The following is a 13,604-nucleotide window of genomic DNA, read 5'->3' as shown; positions in this document are numbered from 1 at the left end:
AGTCCACTGCCTCACACAGACAAGCAGGAAGGAGCAGGATGCTGACAAAACCACCCATCACATGGTTAGATAGTGATGGCCTTTTAGCACACAGACACACACCCGTACACAGGAATGCACACACATAGACAGACATGCACACACACACACACACACACACGCACACCAAAGACACACACGCACACACACAAACACATACACACACACACAAACCAGACCTCTTTGATATGGCTTCAGCAACATTTGTGGCATGTCGAATATTTCAAAAGCACTGCCAATCACATGCATGCTTAGAAGACGGAAATTCATCTCTGTACAAATGACTTTCTTCAGAGGGCTTGCAGCTGGCAGGCTGTGGCCATCCAGAAATGTGGCTCCCCTGAACATGACAGTGAATTAGGATTAGTGCGCCGGCCCTCCCTGTCATCAGATCCTCATCCAACCCAGCATCTGGGATAAGACGGATCACGCTGCGAGGAGAGGGGTGGCGCCGCCCGCTTACTCCACACAACAGCGGGCAGCCGGGTGGTAGAGCACGGGCCAGTGGCACACAGCGAGTCGAAGACATGACAGAGAACACTGAGGAGGTTTACAGGGCGACAACATGTGTTGGGTGTATTGCAATATTTAGAGAAGTGTAGTTAGTGTGTGTGTGTGTGTGTGCACACATCAACACCCAGTTCCAGTCCATGTATTGGCAAAAGCAAATACACACTCTCAAACACACACCCCCCCCCCCCCCCCACACACACACACACACACACACACACACACACACACACACACACACACACACACACAACACCTAAAGCAAAGTACAGGGCTGGATGAAGGACGCACATATTAAATATGGATGGAGCTACATTACAAATAAACAGAGGCCTTTTTCCTTGTGGCCCTGTGCTCTTGGTCACGTGGGGACATTAAGAAGGAGTTGTAAATGGGAGACTTGGGTGAATTAGCATAGATGGTCTTGACAGCTGCTCACGGGCCACTCCAAACACACGCGGCCTCTGAGACCCTGAGCATTACGGGGCTCACGCTAACACTGCGCTGGATAATTGGAGCGGGATCAAAGTTAAGCTTCTGCTAGACAAATACCTGAGTGAAAATTCAGCAGAGGATTCAGGTGGGAGTGTATGTGCTGCATAGTAATGAGTTACAGTATGCCTGGGGAGGTTCGACTCTGTGTATGTGTGTATGTGTGTGTGTGTGTGTGTGTGTGTGTGTGTGTGTGCGTGCGTGTGTGTCTGTGAGTGAGAGACAATGAGTGTGAGTGAATGAGAGAAAGAAATAGAGAAGCAAGAACTGTAAGAATAAGAGTGTGTGTATGTGTGTGTGTGTGCATACAAATGTGTTAAATGTATGCATGTGTACATGGGCCTGGGGGAGCAAGCAAGAAAGAGAGAAACAGAGTATCTATGGTGTGTGCGTGTATGTGTGAGTGAGTGAGTGTGCGTTTGTGTGTGTGTGTGTGTATGTGTTGATGACCGTGTGTGTGTTAAGGCACAGTAGACATGGAGAATCAACAATATTCCCCTGCCTACTTTGCAAGAGTGTGTGAGTAAGCAAAAGATTACCTGGTTTCTGACATTTATCAGAAACTCATAAGCCTGGCATCAAGGTGTGAAATTGCTGCAATGGCAAATAAACAAAATAATGACACTATGTTCGGCCAGCAGGCAATTACAAAAACACAGACATACACACACACACCTAAAAAGATACAAAACAACTAAGAGCACTCTGACTAAAAGAAAAAAAAGAAAACATCTCATTTTCAGTCCCCAAATTGTTTCTCCAATGCGAGGAAACATGTTTTAAATCTGAGGAACACAAAAAAATGCACGATTATCATTTAATCAAATTTAGATTATTTCATGTTTTAGACTAATTATAATTATTGGATTATTACATTTGTGGGCTCAAGAAATACTACTGGTCCATTGATCCCAATTAAGTCTATAAAACCCCTGAGGTGATATTACGTGTGTTCAGCTTCTGAATGGCTTACGGACTGTTCTTAGATGCTTTGACTAAGTAGGCCATGTGCCAGAGTATTTGCACACGGCACAACACCTGCCCTTACATAGTATTTAGGGTGGCGTTTCCTCTGCTAATGACAATAGGCCACACCAATTCATGGTCAAGTGGGATTCATAATTCAGCACACCAGGGTAAGAGTATATGTGGATAGTTAAGAACATTTGGTGCATCTGGACTTCTCTTATTTTTTCTCTTACCAGAAATGTAAGATAATGTTGTTGCATGAGGCCACCTGAAAAACTATCAATTAAAAATCAATGGCAAACCAAAAAAAAAACAACGTGTATGGGGAGCACAGACGACAGAATATATGTGAAGTGAAGAACTTTTTCATTTCACATTACTGATGTAAGGGCCCTTCTAGGTTGCACCGAAGTTTCATCTTCACCTAGCTGAAGCTGGTAATGCCCAGGGGCGAAGCTTCCTCACTGAGAGCTTTAAAAGCCTCATCCAGGATGTCCAGTATGGTAAATAGCAGGACATCGTCCGCATTGCAGAGGTCAGAGATGTGAAAGTCGACGGCGAGGTCAGGACAGTCACCCTGTTTAGTCAACAGCAACGATGTCCTTGTTTACCTCGGCTCAAGGATAACCAACAACTGCTCATCGGACCCTGAGACAGACCACCACCACCACCAATGGGCCTGCAAACCTTTATTCTCCTAGCAAAACAAATCCATAGGGCTCTTCTATTAGTAAGTTTACCACCTACTCTGAGTTAACTCAGTTAAACCACGTAACCACGTATAGCCCCCTGTACATAGTCTGCTCTGTTTTTACTTTAAAGGAAGCACTTTTTCCTGGGTTAGGAATTTACCTTCTGGGTTAAACAGTTCGGATCGGTATGGCCTGATACAGGACAGATGAAAATCTTTTTGTTGTTGTTTTAAGGTTTGTTTGTTTGTTTGTTTTTGTTTTTTCTAGTGTAAACAAACTACTTTGTGTCAAAGCACACTCATTTGTTCCATCATTCCAAGTCAAATCTAATACCTTAGAATTCTTTTTTTGTTCTCTCCACTTCAGGCATTACCACAACAATTACTTTCATAAACGAGCAATAATTTAAGGCAGTTAACGAGTATAAGCCAGCGTAACCACAGGGCTAGTGTTTATGGTTAATGAGAGCAAGGCTACAATGGCACACATTTACAGTGCTGGCCAGATTGCCTGTGGATGACCAAAGGACTCGTGTTAATTGTGTATTGTGTATTTAAAGGCCTGATTTCATCTTTAGTGCTGATGAAGGAGCATGAACAGCTCAGGTCGCAAATTGCTTCGCAAATGTAGTTGTGTGTCTGAGTGAGATGTTGAGACTGAAATTAAGACAAATCAAAGGTCCGTTACTCTCACTCTCTCTCTCAAATCAGTCTCTTAATTGACTGAAAGCATATGTCTAAATACTGTCCTTCCCACTTATAATAATCACCCTGCTGCCTTTTGTGAAGTGCGAAGTAAACAAATGAGAATAATATACAGAAATGTGTGTTAGTAAGCATGCTTCCATGACCCTCTGAGTAAGTCTGTGCCTATTGTGGTAAGCAATTGTGTGTGTGTGTGTGTGTGTGTGTGTGTGTGTGTGTGTGTATGTGTGTTCATATTTGTGTGTGGGTTTATTTTAACCCCCTCACTCAGCAGTTTGGAGAAAGCAGTTAAAAGGAGCCGCTGGGAGGTCACCTTCAAACAACACACACACACACACACACACACACACTTCAGGGTGACCACCGACCCACTTTGACGCCCATAGCAGGACTGACTGGCTCTCTTTCATCCTCCACAGCTTCTTGTTCTACTGCTACACACACACACACACACCTAGCAGGAGAAGCTGCCGGGCCATTTTTGATGCACATGCCTGGATACATTCACTTCTAAAGCTTGAAATGCTGAATTTGAGTCAGAACTGACTCCTCTTCGGCTGTTTAGCAAGAACTTTGTTGTAGACTAGTTTGAATGTGGGGAAACTACATGCAAAGCCCTCCGTCTTCAGCAAACTAGTTTGAGTGTGGCAAAACTACATGCTAAGCACTTCTCCATTGTCTTTCTGGAAATGACTTTGGAAAGGATAAATATACAGTATATGGAGCAGGGGGGAAAAAAAGAAAGCACAAATTTGCTTGGGGCCTGAGAGCACAGGAGCCAGGTGACCCCAGCTGGAGAGGCTTCTGGAGTCCTTGACGCCAATGACTCTCCCATGGGGGACACACATCAGGCACAGAGTTGTCAGCACCTCAACAGAACAAGCTCCACGTCAGCATATATGCAGTGCAATGGGGAGGGTGCGTGTGGGGGGAGGGGAGAGGGGGTGTACTGCACTCATATTATGGGTTTCAGCGGGAAACTGTGAGGGATGGGGTAGTGTGATTTACACAAATTATACTCTAAAGGATTATAATTCTGAACACCGGAGCGAGTGAACAACCAACACAAGTCACTTCTGCACTCATACACACACACACACACACACACACACACACACACACGTAAACAACACCTGCAATGGCACAGAGAAACGGTACTTCAGCTTGCCCAAAGAGGACTGTTTTTGTAAAACCTTCAATTTTGAGCACAACCAAATTTCCCTTTGTTATTTCCTCAGAACCTGTCCAAAATATCTTGTGGAGGCACGGCATGACTGTCAAATGAATTGTGGTAATTACAGCACTGAAGGTTGGACAGACAAGAATGAAAACATGTTATTCTTCAGACTCTCTTAAATCGGTGCTTAAATAAAAAAAAAGTACATCATTTCTGTGGCATTCTGATTTGCTGGACAAGGCCGTCCTCTTTTGATGAAGGCTGTCAATATGAGCAGAGATAATGACATGGTTTCCACTGTGCGATGTGAAGCGCGCATAAAGGTGTCAAGATTGGACGAGCAGACAGTCAGGCAGTGACAGGCGTGATGGGTGTGATGTGACAGCTCCCACTGCAAGGCAGGGAGCCGAGTTCCACTGCTGGTGCCTCGATCCCAGAAGCCCCGATCCCAGAAGCCCCGATCCCAGAACTTTCCCAAAGCGATGAAAGTTCCAGAACTTTCTCGAACAAAGTCATGAAAGCTCTGGAACTTTGAGAAGAGTGATGCACTGGAGTTCTTCAAAAACACAATCACCTGACACGCTCAACCGTGTCACATTATTTCGGCAGCCAGATGCTGGCAACTCAATCTGCCGGTCTTGGAGAGTGGGAGAGTGGGAACCGGGGAGACGAGGAGGAAGAGAAAAACAATAACACCAATCAAAGGGCTATCGATGGAGCGCAGGCTGCTGAAATTAATACCACATCTGAGGTGGAGGTTCAAATTGGCGCTGTGATCAATCAAAAGCTGTCTTCAGACGCGGTCGAGTTTACATCAAAGCGCCAGCGTCCTTTCTCCACACCTACTCATGAACCAACCGACTTCTTTCTCCTCCTTCTCAGTTCTTTTGATCCCCTTTCTAACCATCAGAACTAAAATAGTCCATCCATTTTCAACAGCTCAATAATAGACCTCCAGCTCTCCAAATGAAACCCTCCGTCATGTCTGGTTCTCATAATTTGATGCACCAGTCAAAGAAAAAAAAGGCACCTGATGCAGCAGTAATAAGCTTGCTCAAAATACACCCTAATCTCTGATTTTCAGTTTCAAGTTCCTCTTATTAAGCACTTCCTTTCTTTTCTCCACTTCCTTTCCACCGTTTCTATTTGAGAAGTGAATCTATTACACAGTCGCCATTGTTGGATGGCTGTTAACCAGCTACGAAGGAGGACGTACACAGACTCAGGGCCTAAAAACAAGCAAGCGTCAGGGCATTACTTTAATAAATCAGTGCCGTGTTAATATGCTCCCATGCTCGCGGTCCCTTAAGTTAACTTTCCAAATGAAAAGTTCCTTAATCCGCAGAGGAAACAGAATGGCAGCCGGAGCCGCTTGCTTTCCAGAGGCATCCAGAAGAGGCGATAAGGATGAGTCAGGGCCAGCTCTCTAATCCTTAGCTGTAAATTGAAGTCGTGATAAAGACAATTCTACAAAACACGGAGCTGAGGGCGAGACAGCTACTGTCGGGGAGGCGCAATGCATTATACAATAAGCCACAACTAACAATACCCTATAGAAATCCATCAAAGCCACACTGACTGTCAGATTGCGGACCCATCGAGGCAGAGTGGGAAAAACAACAATAGCTACCACAAAACAAAAAAAAAAGGCTGGGTTTGCTTTCATTTTGCTGTTGATGTGGAGATAAGAGAGCGGCCAGATCCTCTAGAGTCAAGCACTATCTGGGTAGGGCCCACGGGTTTCAATTTACACTAAAATAAGCTGATGGAGGTCTGGGGAAGGGAGACCTGACTCAGACTACCTAGGGTTGTCAAACAGAGAAATAAAAGAGTGCCTCTCTGTGTGCTAGCCCTGCTACCTTCCCGCTGTCTGCTGCAAATGGACGTAAATGACACTTGATTACACTGATGCTCACACACATAATTGCAGAGCTGTGTAGCTGAGGCTATGTGCTTCAGGCCTTACTCAACAGTGCACATGTGTTCTCAGATGATGGCCCAGAGGTCAGTACTCTCTCCATCTGAACCAGCTATGATTTCCAGAACCTGGGTCTGACCTGTTCTGTGCTCAGCTGCAGTCTGAGGAGCACGAGAGAGCCTGTGTATCATTAGGAGAGGATCGTCTTTGCTGCAGCATGTCTCAAGCATGGCCACGCAGAACTGGGCTGGACTTCTATAGAAGCAGCTGGACTGCTGACCACTGGCATGGCCACTCAGATCGGGGAGGATATCTAAGGATACTGTAAGTGAGTTTTGTAATGCAAAACCATTTTTTAATTTAAGACTACACAGTAGATTCTCACCATGTTATGTGGATTCTGAAGCAGTACCAATTTGTCTTTTCTTTCACTTCAGCGAAATGTGACAGTTTCACTAAGGGGTTCACACCTGGTACTATAACCGGTTTATACGTGTTGCCGCGAAGAACAGTCTGGATCTAACATAAGTGCAATCACGCAATGTTTACTCTTGATACACAATAGATTATCACATCTCTGAGGTTTTCTTCTGATACACATAAAAAGTCTCTAAACGTAAGCAAGGAACTTTCTTTTACAAGAGTAGGCACCATGGAGGCAGAAACTGGCAGTGTATGTCAGACAAAGAACAAAGTCCCTACCTATGCACATCCAGAGGATTTGATGCTGCTTTCTGCATTGCTTTGTCCAGTAATTTAGTTGTGACTGAGGATGAAAACTGGCACACTGCAAAAGCCCTGAGCTTAGAATGTCAGAAATACGGCAACAGATTTTTTTTCGTTTTTTTCTTTCCAAAGGGTAATCACAGATGAACAAAAAGATAAAAGTAACTCTTCCTACTCTTTTTCCCCGACCAAAGGAATATTTTAAGCTATTTTAGGATCACAAAATGCGATGCCTTAAGACCCCTCAGAAAAAGCGATGGAAAAAAAGACAAAGCCCTACTTTCAGCACTGCTGCAGATCTGAACATTCAAAAACAGCACTTCAATCTGAGAATAACAGGTTGAGAATAATATTACCTGAATTCTAGTCAGTGCATGGATGCATCTTCTGCCACTAATTTATTTACTCCCCAATCATGGCATGATTGAATACACCCTCATTGGTGTCCCTATGGATTAATTCACATCCTCTTCCAGGTTTGACACGCTACACAGCTTCAATGGTAATGGGGCAGACTCCATTATTCCCTATGAGCAGTGAGGTCGAAGAATAATAATGAAACCAGTTCTCTCTGAGGCTCAAACCAAGGGCCTCTATCCCCAAAGCTAAGACCCCATGACTGCGTAAAGATAGACTCAGTGATTCTGGCAAAACGTTGTTGATATTTGAGCTCCACAAATAAAATTACACCTCTCCGTTCCATGCTCCTGAGCCAATGTGTTGATTGGCTGGAATTGTTTATGGCTTGATCCGAGACACTATGTTTGTTTCCCGTTTACAGACCCAGGACTGTACATATATATTTTATTTGAGTGCACATACTGAATGGACAACTAGAGGACCGTAAAGAACAATTTCCTGGATTTGACAAAAAGTGTACTGGATTATAATCGTGGACTGCGCCTTTAAGTCTGTCACTACCATGTTTCATCGGTAGAAACTGGTGAGTCAAGCACACACGACAGAGCACCTGAACACTGCAATAGCAACTTGCTGAAATCAGGATGTATTTTTCCATTATAAGTACAATCAAAACAAATGCTTTAGAAATAACTGCACAAAGCTTTGATGTAGCCTGCAAACCCAGTTCATAATAACTGCTAGAGTCATCTGAGTTCAGGCCCATTAAAATGTATGGAGGCCCAGGCGATCATTGGCAGGGTGCTTGAGGTGACGGGAGACAGCTGAAAGGCCTGATGGAGAACACAGCCCTACCGCCGCAGTGAGGCGTGACCTCGCATGACCTTTGCCCTTTTCACACCGCTCCCCATAAACAGAACAGCAAAAGATCTGACGGGTGATTGAAATGTACAGCAGTGCTTGGCAGAGAGGATGGTGAGACTGTGCTTGTATGCGTGCACACACATACACACACTCTCTCTCGCTCGCTCACACACACACACTCTTGCCTGTGGACATGACTAGGTTTTTACTTTTTATTTACTTATTTTTATGCATTTATTCATATGTATTTGTACTTACTGTCCCCTTCACCTTTCGCAACACCAGCTGACCAAACACTGTATGTGTATGTGTGTATCTATGTGTGTGTGCATGAGTGTGTGCTTTTGAGCCTTTGTGTGTATGTGTGTGTGTGTGTGTGTGTGTGTGTGTTTGTGTGTGAGACTGAGACAGTGGAGTTCAAACGGTCAGCCCCAGACTGATAAGTTGCTGTAGGAAACGTGTGTGCTGTGGAGATGTGCAATGCTTCTGTAATGCCCTGACTGGAAGGTCAAACATGATTGACAGGCACATATAACCTCTTACAGACAGATGGAAGCCAATCTTATCAAGGTGAGTGTAACCAAATCAATCACTTTTACATTTCATTAGGAGAATCCTTCATGAGACACACAGAACATACAGCAAATAAAGGAGAGAACAAAATATGCCTTTCAGCCCATACATGAGTACAGGCATCGAGACCTTAAGGCAAGTGATACAATCCTTTCCGAGAAAATATGTCCATTTGTAGAGATAAATCAGACTAAGCTCCCTAGCAGGTACTTGCTGTGGGCACGTCCCCTGAGCCAGCGGTACTTGAGGAGTTAAGGCTGGTTGTGGCCCTGTGCCGCACATAAACAGATAGAGGGAGGCCATCATGCAAAACGAGCTCAACTTGTGCAGCAGTCCTGCAGGGCTCTCGCTGGCCTCTCTGCTCTCCACACATCTCTGGCCATAAATCATGTCTGAGACTACAGACTGGGGCCGTGTGGTTAAGCAGTGGTCAGTTAAATGCTCTCTCTCTCTCTCTGTGCGTGTGTGCACACCTCTCTTCCATCTTCTCTCTCTTCCATCCTCTCTCTCTTCCTCTCCCTCCCTGCATTCTTCCATCTATCCATCCATCCATGTCTATCTCTCTCTGTGCGTGCACGCATCTCTCTTCCACCACCCTCCTTTTTCCTTCCCTCCCTCGACCCATCCATCCATCCATCTATCCATTTCTCTTTCTCTCTCTCTTTTCCTCTGGGGCTACTCTCTGAAACTAATATACAGCGTGGTCTGCAGGGCTGGCATTTTATTCTCATCTGCTTTTACGCGAGAGAGCACACTGTGTGGTGCGAGCCAGCCGCAGCAATCACACCTCCTGGGGTGTCAGTGCCGAGCTGTTTTCCCCCTCTAAAAGCCAGCGGAGAGGGAAAACGCGGCCTCTCCTGTTGTGCTTCTGAGCACAGAGGGCTGAATCCGCAGCCCTTGGGGAGAACAAACACGACCGAAAGATGATGGAGGGAGGAGAGAAAAAAAAGAGAGAACACAGGAACCGCGTGCTTCAAGTGTTTTTTAAAACGCTTCTCTCACAGATTGTAGTTAGAAAACCTCTATCGGGCTGGAGTGCATACAAAACCCTTTTAACATTCCCTTTGACACCCTGCGTCATGAAACACTCTTTGCTCCGTTACGATGGGGCTCCCTCAACCCGATCTTCCAGTCAGAGGAAGGCAGGCAGGCGGGGAGGCAGGCAGCTAAATACTTCATGGAGTGTGTGGGCCTCTGACTGGGTCACTCTGGCACACTCTAACCACCATGCTGATTACACATTCAGGTGGCCCATGTGACAGCAGACTGGGGACCTGCCGGGAGAAGTAGGGCCACTGTACAGCCGGGATTACACCCCCACTCTGCCACTCATAAACCTGGGTTCACTAAAGCCAGAAGGAAAACACACAAATACACACACAGGCAGGCAATCGCATGCACACACACACACACACACACACACACACACACACACACACACACACACACACACACACACACCAAATGACTGTGACTGAAGTACGTGTTGTCATTTGGAGGGACTATGACTGAACTGAGACTGGATGCCCGGTCGATGTACCACACCTCCACTGAAGGACAGCAAACAAATGGACACGGACAGTTCAGGTTGAATGTATCTTTCTCTCTCTCTGTCTCTGTCTCTCTCTCTCTCTCATAACAGCTTCAAAAGGCCTTTAAGCCCTGGCTGTGTCTTATCCCTCCCCTCTGCAGTAAATTATCTGAGGCGCTGCTAACCCTCCGTCGTGCCATGGCGACAAAAGCGATCCTCCCTGACAAAGGTGGAGAGTAATGGGGAAGAGTGCAGAAGATGTGCTGGATGGCTGGACAGCAGGACGGAGACAGCCATGACTCAAACTCAGACACGTGTCTTTAATGAGAAAGAGAAAGTGATTTACAAGCATATGGCCTGAGCTTCGACTAGCCTGCAGTCTGTCAGCCGTTGAGGCAGAGAAATATGAAACAGCAGATTCGGGCCTTCATCTAGTCCATGGCAAAAAGCAATGCTAGGGCACAGTGGCTGACATCAGTGAAGCCACCAGCTTCGCTTTGCATCACATGAAAGAGAAAGATCCCGTAATCTTGCTGGCGATTTAATTAAGCTAAAATTTAAGAGGCACCGAGTTTAATCTTCAATCGGTTTTTGAAGATTAAAGGACTGTAAAGTTGAATGATGTCTTTGATAGGCCTGAAGGCTGATGGGGTACCACTGCTGAAGTAGGTCTTACTCCCCAGAAGCCAGCCACAGTGTTTAATGGTCCACAGGTTTATGGCTCTGTTGCTGTTTACAAAGTGAGTGAAACCGCTTCGGGCTCTGGAAATACAAAAGCATATATTATTCATAAGTGGCTATATCAGGGCAACTATAGAACATTAATTTCATTCTCTGACAGCTACCTCTCAAAAACCACAGTGCTTGCCTGCCAGACGGCCAGCCTTTTAACCCTCAATATTTACAGTTCACAATACTGAAACTATGGCCATAGCTGTGACTGGGGGGCACTTAGTATGCCGAAAGTGTGGAGTCGAGTGCTTGATAAACTGGGTACAAACCAAGCTCATTTTATTTGATGCGAGTTGTATGTATTTATGAGACATGCATGCTTATAATCAGTAGGAACCCATAGGCCTTCTGTTATATATACATACAGTTCACAAACTCACTTACGATTTTCTATGAAAAATCTATTAGGAAATAAAGATTTCTTAATAAACATGTCCTGATAATAAATGATGTGTGTCGATGAAATTTTTACACATTAGAGGGCGGGGGAAAACTGACCGATTCGGGGTTAGTGCCTCTAAAATGCCCAAAACATAACCTCTGCTCAGAGAACCGACCCTGAAATCGGGACTTCTGACACAGCCAACCAAAGCACTCGTTTACATTCGTAGCATATCAGCTGAACTCAAAGGGCCTTCGATTGGATGCTTTTCGGTTTGGAATACGCACAGCAGAAGTTGTTCAGATCAAACACGCCAAGATGAATTAATTAAAAGCAGTAAGTAATTGTACTAATCCAGTAACGTTAGTCTCATCTCTCTAAAAGCCCGTCTCACACGTGTACACGTACAACTTAAATGTTTGGTCTCTTCGTCGAATGTAATGCTGTTTGCCAATGCTGGTGTTTTATCATTAAATCAGAACACTCGTGGTGTGTTCTCTCCTGCTGCCGTGAAACAAAATGATACGAAGTGGCTGAAATGTTTCCTTCAAAATCCCGCGAAATGTATGCGGACATTACCACACACTTTAGTTAGGACTAGCTTTCCACATATGAAGATTAATTAAATTCTGACATTAGTGACAACAACAAATATCAAAACTAAAAATATCACACTGACGAAAAGCACCAGCTATCTCTGCAGTTCTCTTGACAGTCTGGTAAAAACTGACATTGTTGTCGCGTGCATGTGGAGGGTCAGTTGAAAGAAAGCCGTGGGCACGGGGTAATGACATCTTACCTAACGTGAAATACGGGAGCGCAGTGTTGTCCAGATCATCCAGTACAGATATTCTTCCCGGTAGGTCAGTCCGAACAAACAACAGTAGTCGGGATTCCCCTCCGGCCACGTTTCCCGAGCCACCACCGGTGAAACTGAACTCGTTCTCCCTGAGCACAGGCAGGGTAGATACGGTCACGGTTTTAACTTCGCACGGGCTTTCCGTGTCGGTCTCCTTCTCCCGGTCCTCATCATGCACGGGTCCCGCTCGGTTTCCTCCAGCCGCCACGGTCCCCGACAAAAACAGCCCCAGAAGGAGGAACAGTTTGGGTATTCGCGTTGCCATCCCTTTCTCCACTCGCAGCTCTTGTGCATTGAGTGTGGGGCTCATAAGATGCTGGCTCGTTTATAGCACCGTCTTCTGCACCGGGGACACGGCCGTCCAGGAGGCGGCAGTACAGGTGAAGGCGGTTGATAGTTCTAATATTCCCCCTTCTGTTTCAGAATAGTAGGAATTTTGCCTGAATGCGAATGAGCGTTATAAAAAATAAATTAAAAACTAGGAGTGTTGTCACTGTAGTTTTTAATTACTTTCATTTCAACATCGTATTGATGTATTCAGAGATTTAATGAGCTTTTGGCATCTATATCTCACGCTCTGTGTAGGCTACTGTCATTAGTTTACTTACAGTGGAATTCATGAAGACCTATACATGCAAAGGGGAATAATACATATAATTATACAGCCCACAGGTACTCATTACATTCTCCACAGTCAATATCGACTGCCACTGGAACAGTTCTTTTTATCACTGGCTTATTTATGTGTCACCATGTATACAAGCTTTAATAGTCCTTGGGAAAAAGGGCGACTTAAAATTCAGCCCGTAGGCTGTTTGTGGTTTGGACTAAATGTTACATTAGACTTACTCGCATCCTCATCAATCACTGTGCCCTTGAACTGAATTTCAGTCCTGTCTGAAGCTGCCATCTGCTTGTCAATACACCTCAAATATTGGTCAAAACAGATGCTCCCTCTGTCAAGCTCTCTCCCACTGGGTCCATCCACTCAGACTGCAGCCACCAGTCTGCATGTTGCCTCTGAGTAGCCTCTTAATTTGCACACATTTCTACATATATCCACAGGACTTTTTCAT

At 45.1% G+C, this 13,604-nt stretch overlaps 1 protein-coding gene across 1 annotated transcript in view; it reads right to left on the bottom strand.

Annotated features, from left to right (window-relative positions):
* Positions 1-13,000, bottom strand: part of LOC105906201 (astrotactin-2) — a 381,484-nt gene extending 368,484 nt beyond the window's left edge. The window contains exon 1 of the mRNA XM_012834351.3: positions 12,469-13,000. Within this exon, the coding sequence (XP_012689805.2) occupies positions 12,469-12,838 (370 nt within the window). The 5' untranslated portion in view covers positions 12,839-13,000. The remainder of the gene's footprint in view (positions 1-12,468) is intronic.
* Positions 13,001-13,604: the final 604 nt, after the last annotated feature.

This window comes from Clupea harengus, chromosome 12 (genome assembly GCF_900700415.2).
Source record: "Clupea harengus chromosome 12, Ch_v2.0.2, whole genome shotgun sequence".
Lineage (NCBI taxonomy): Eukaryota > Metazoa > Chordata > Actinopteri > Clupeiformes > Clupeidae > Clupea > Clupea harengus.
The sequence above is the reverse complement of the archived record's forward strand: the minus strand, read 5'-3'. Positions and strand labels throughout refer to the sequence as shown.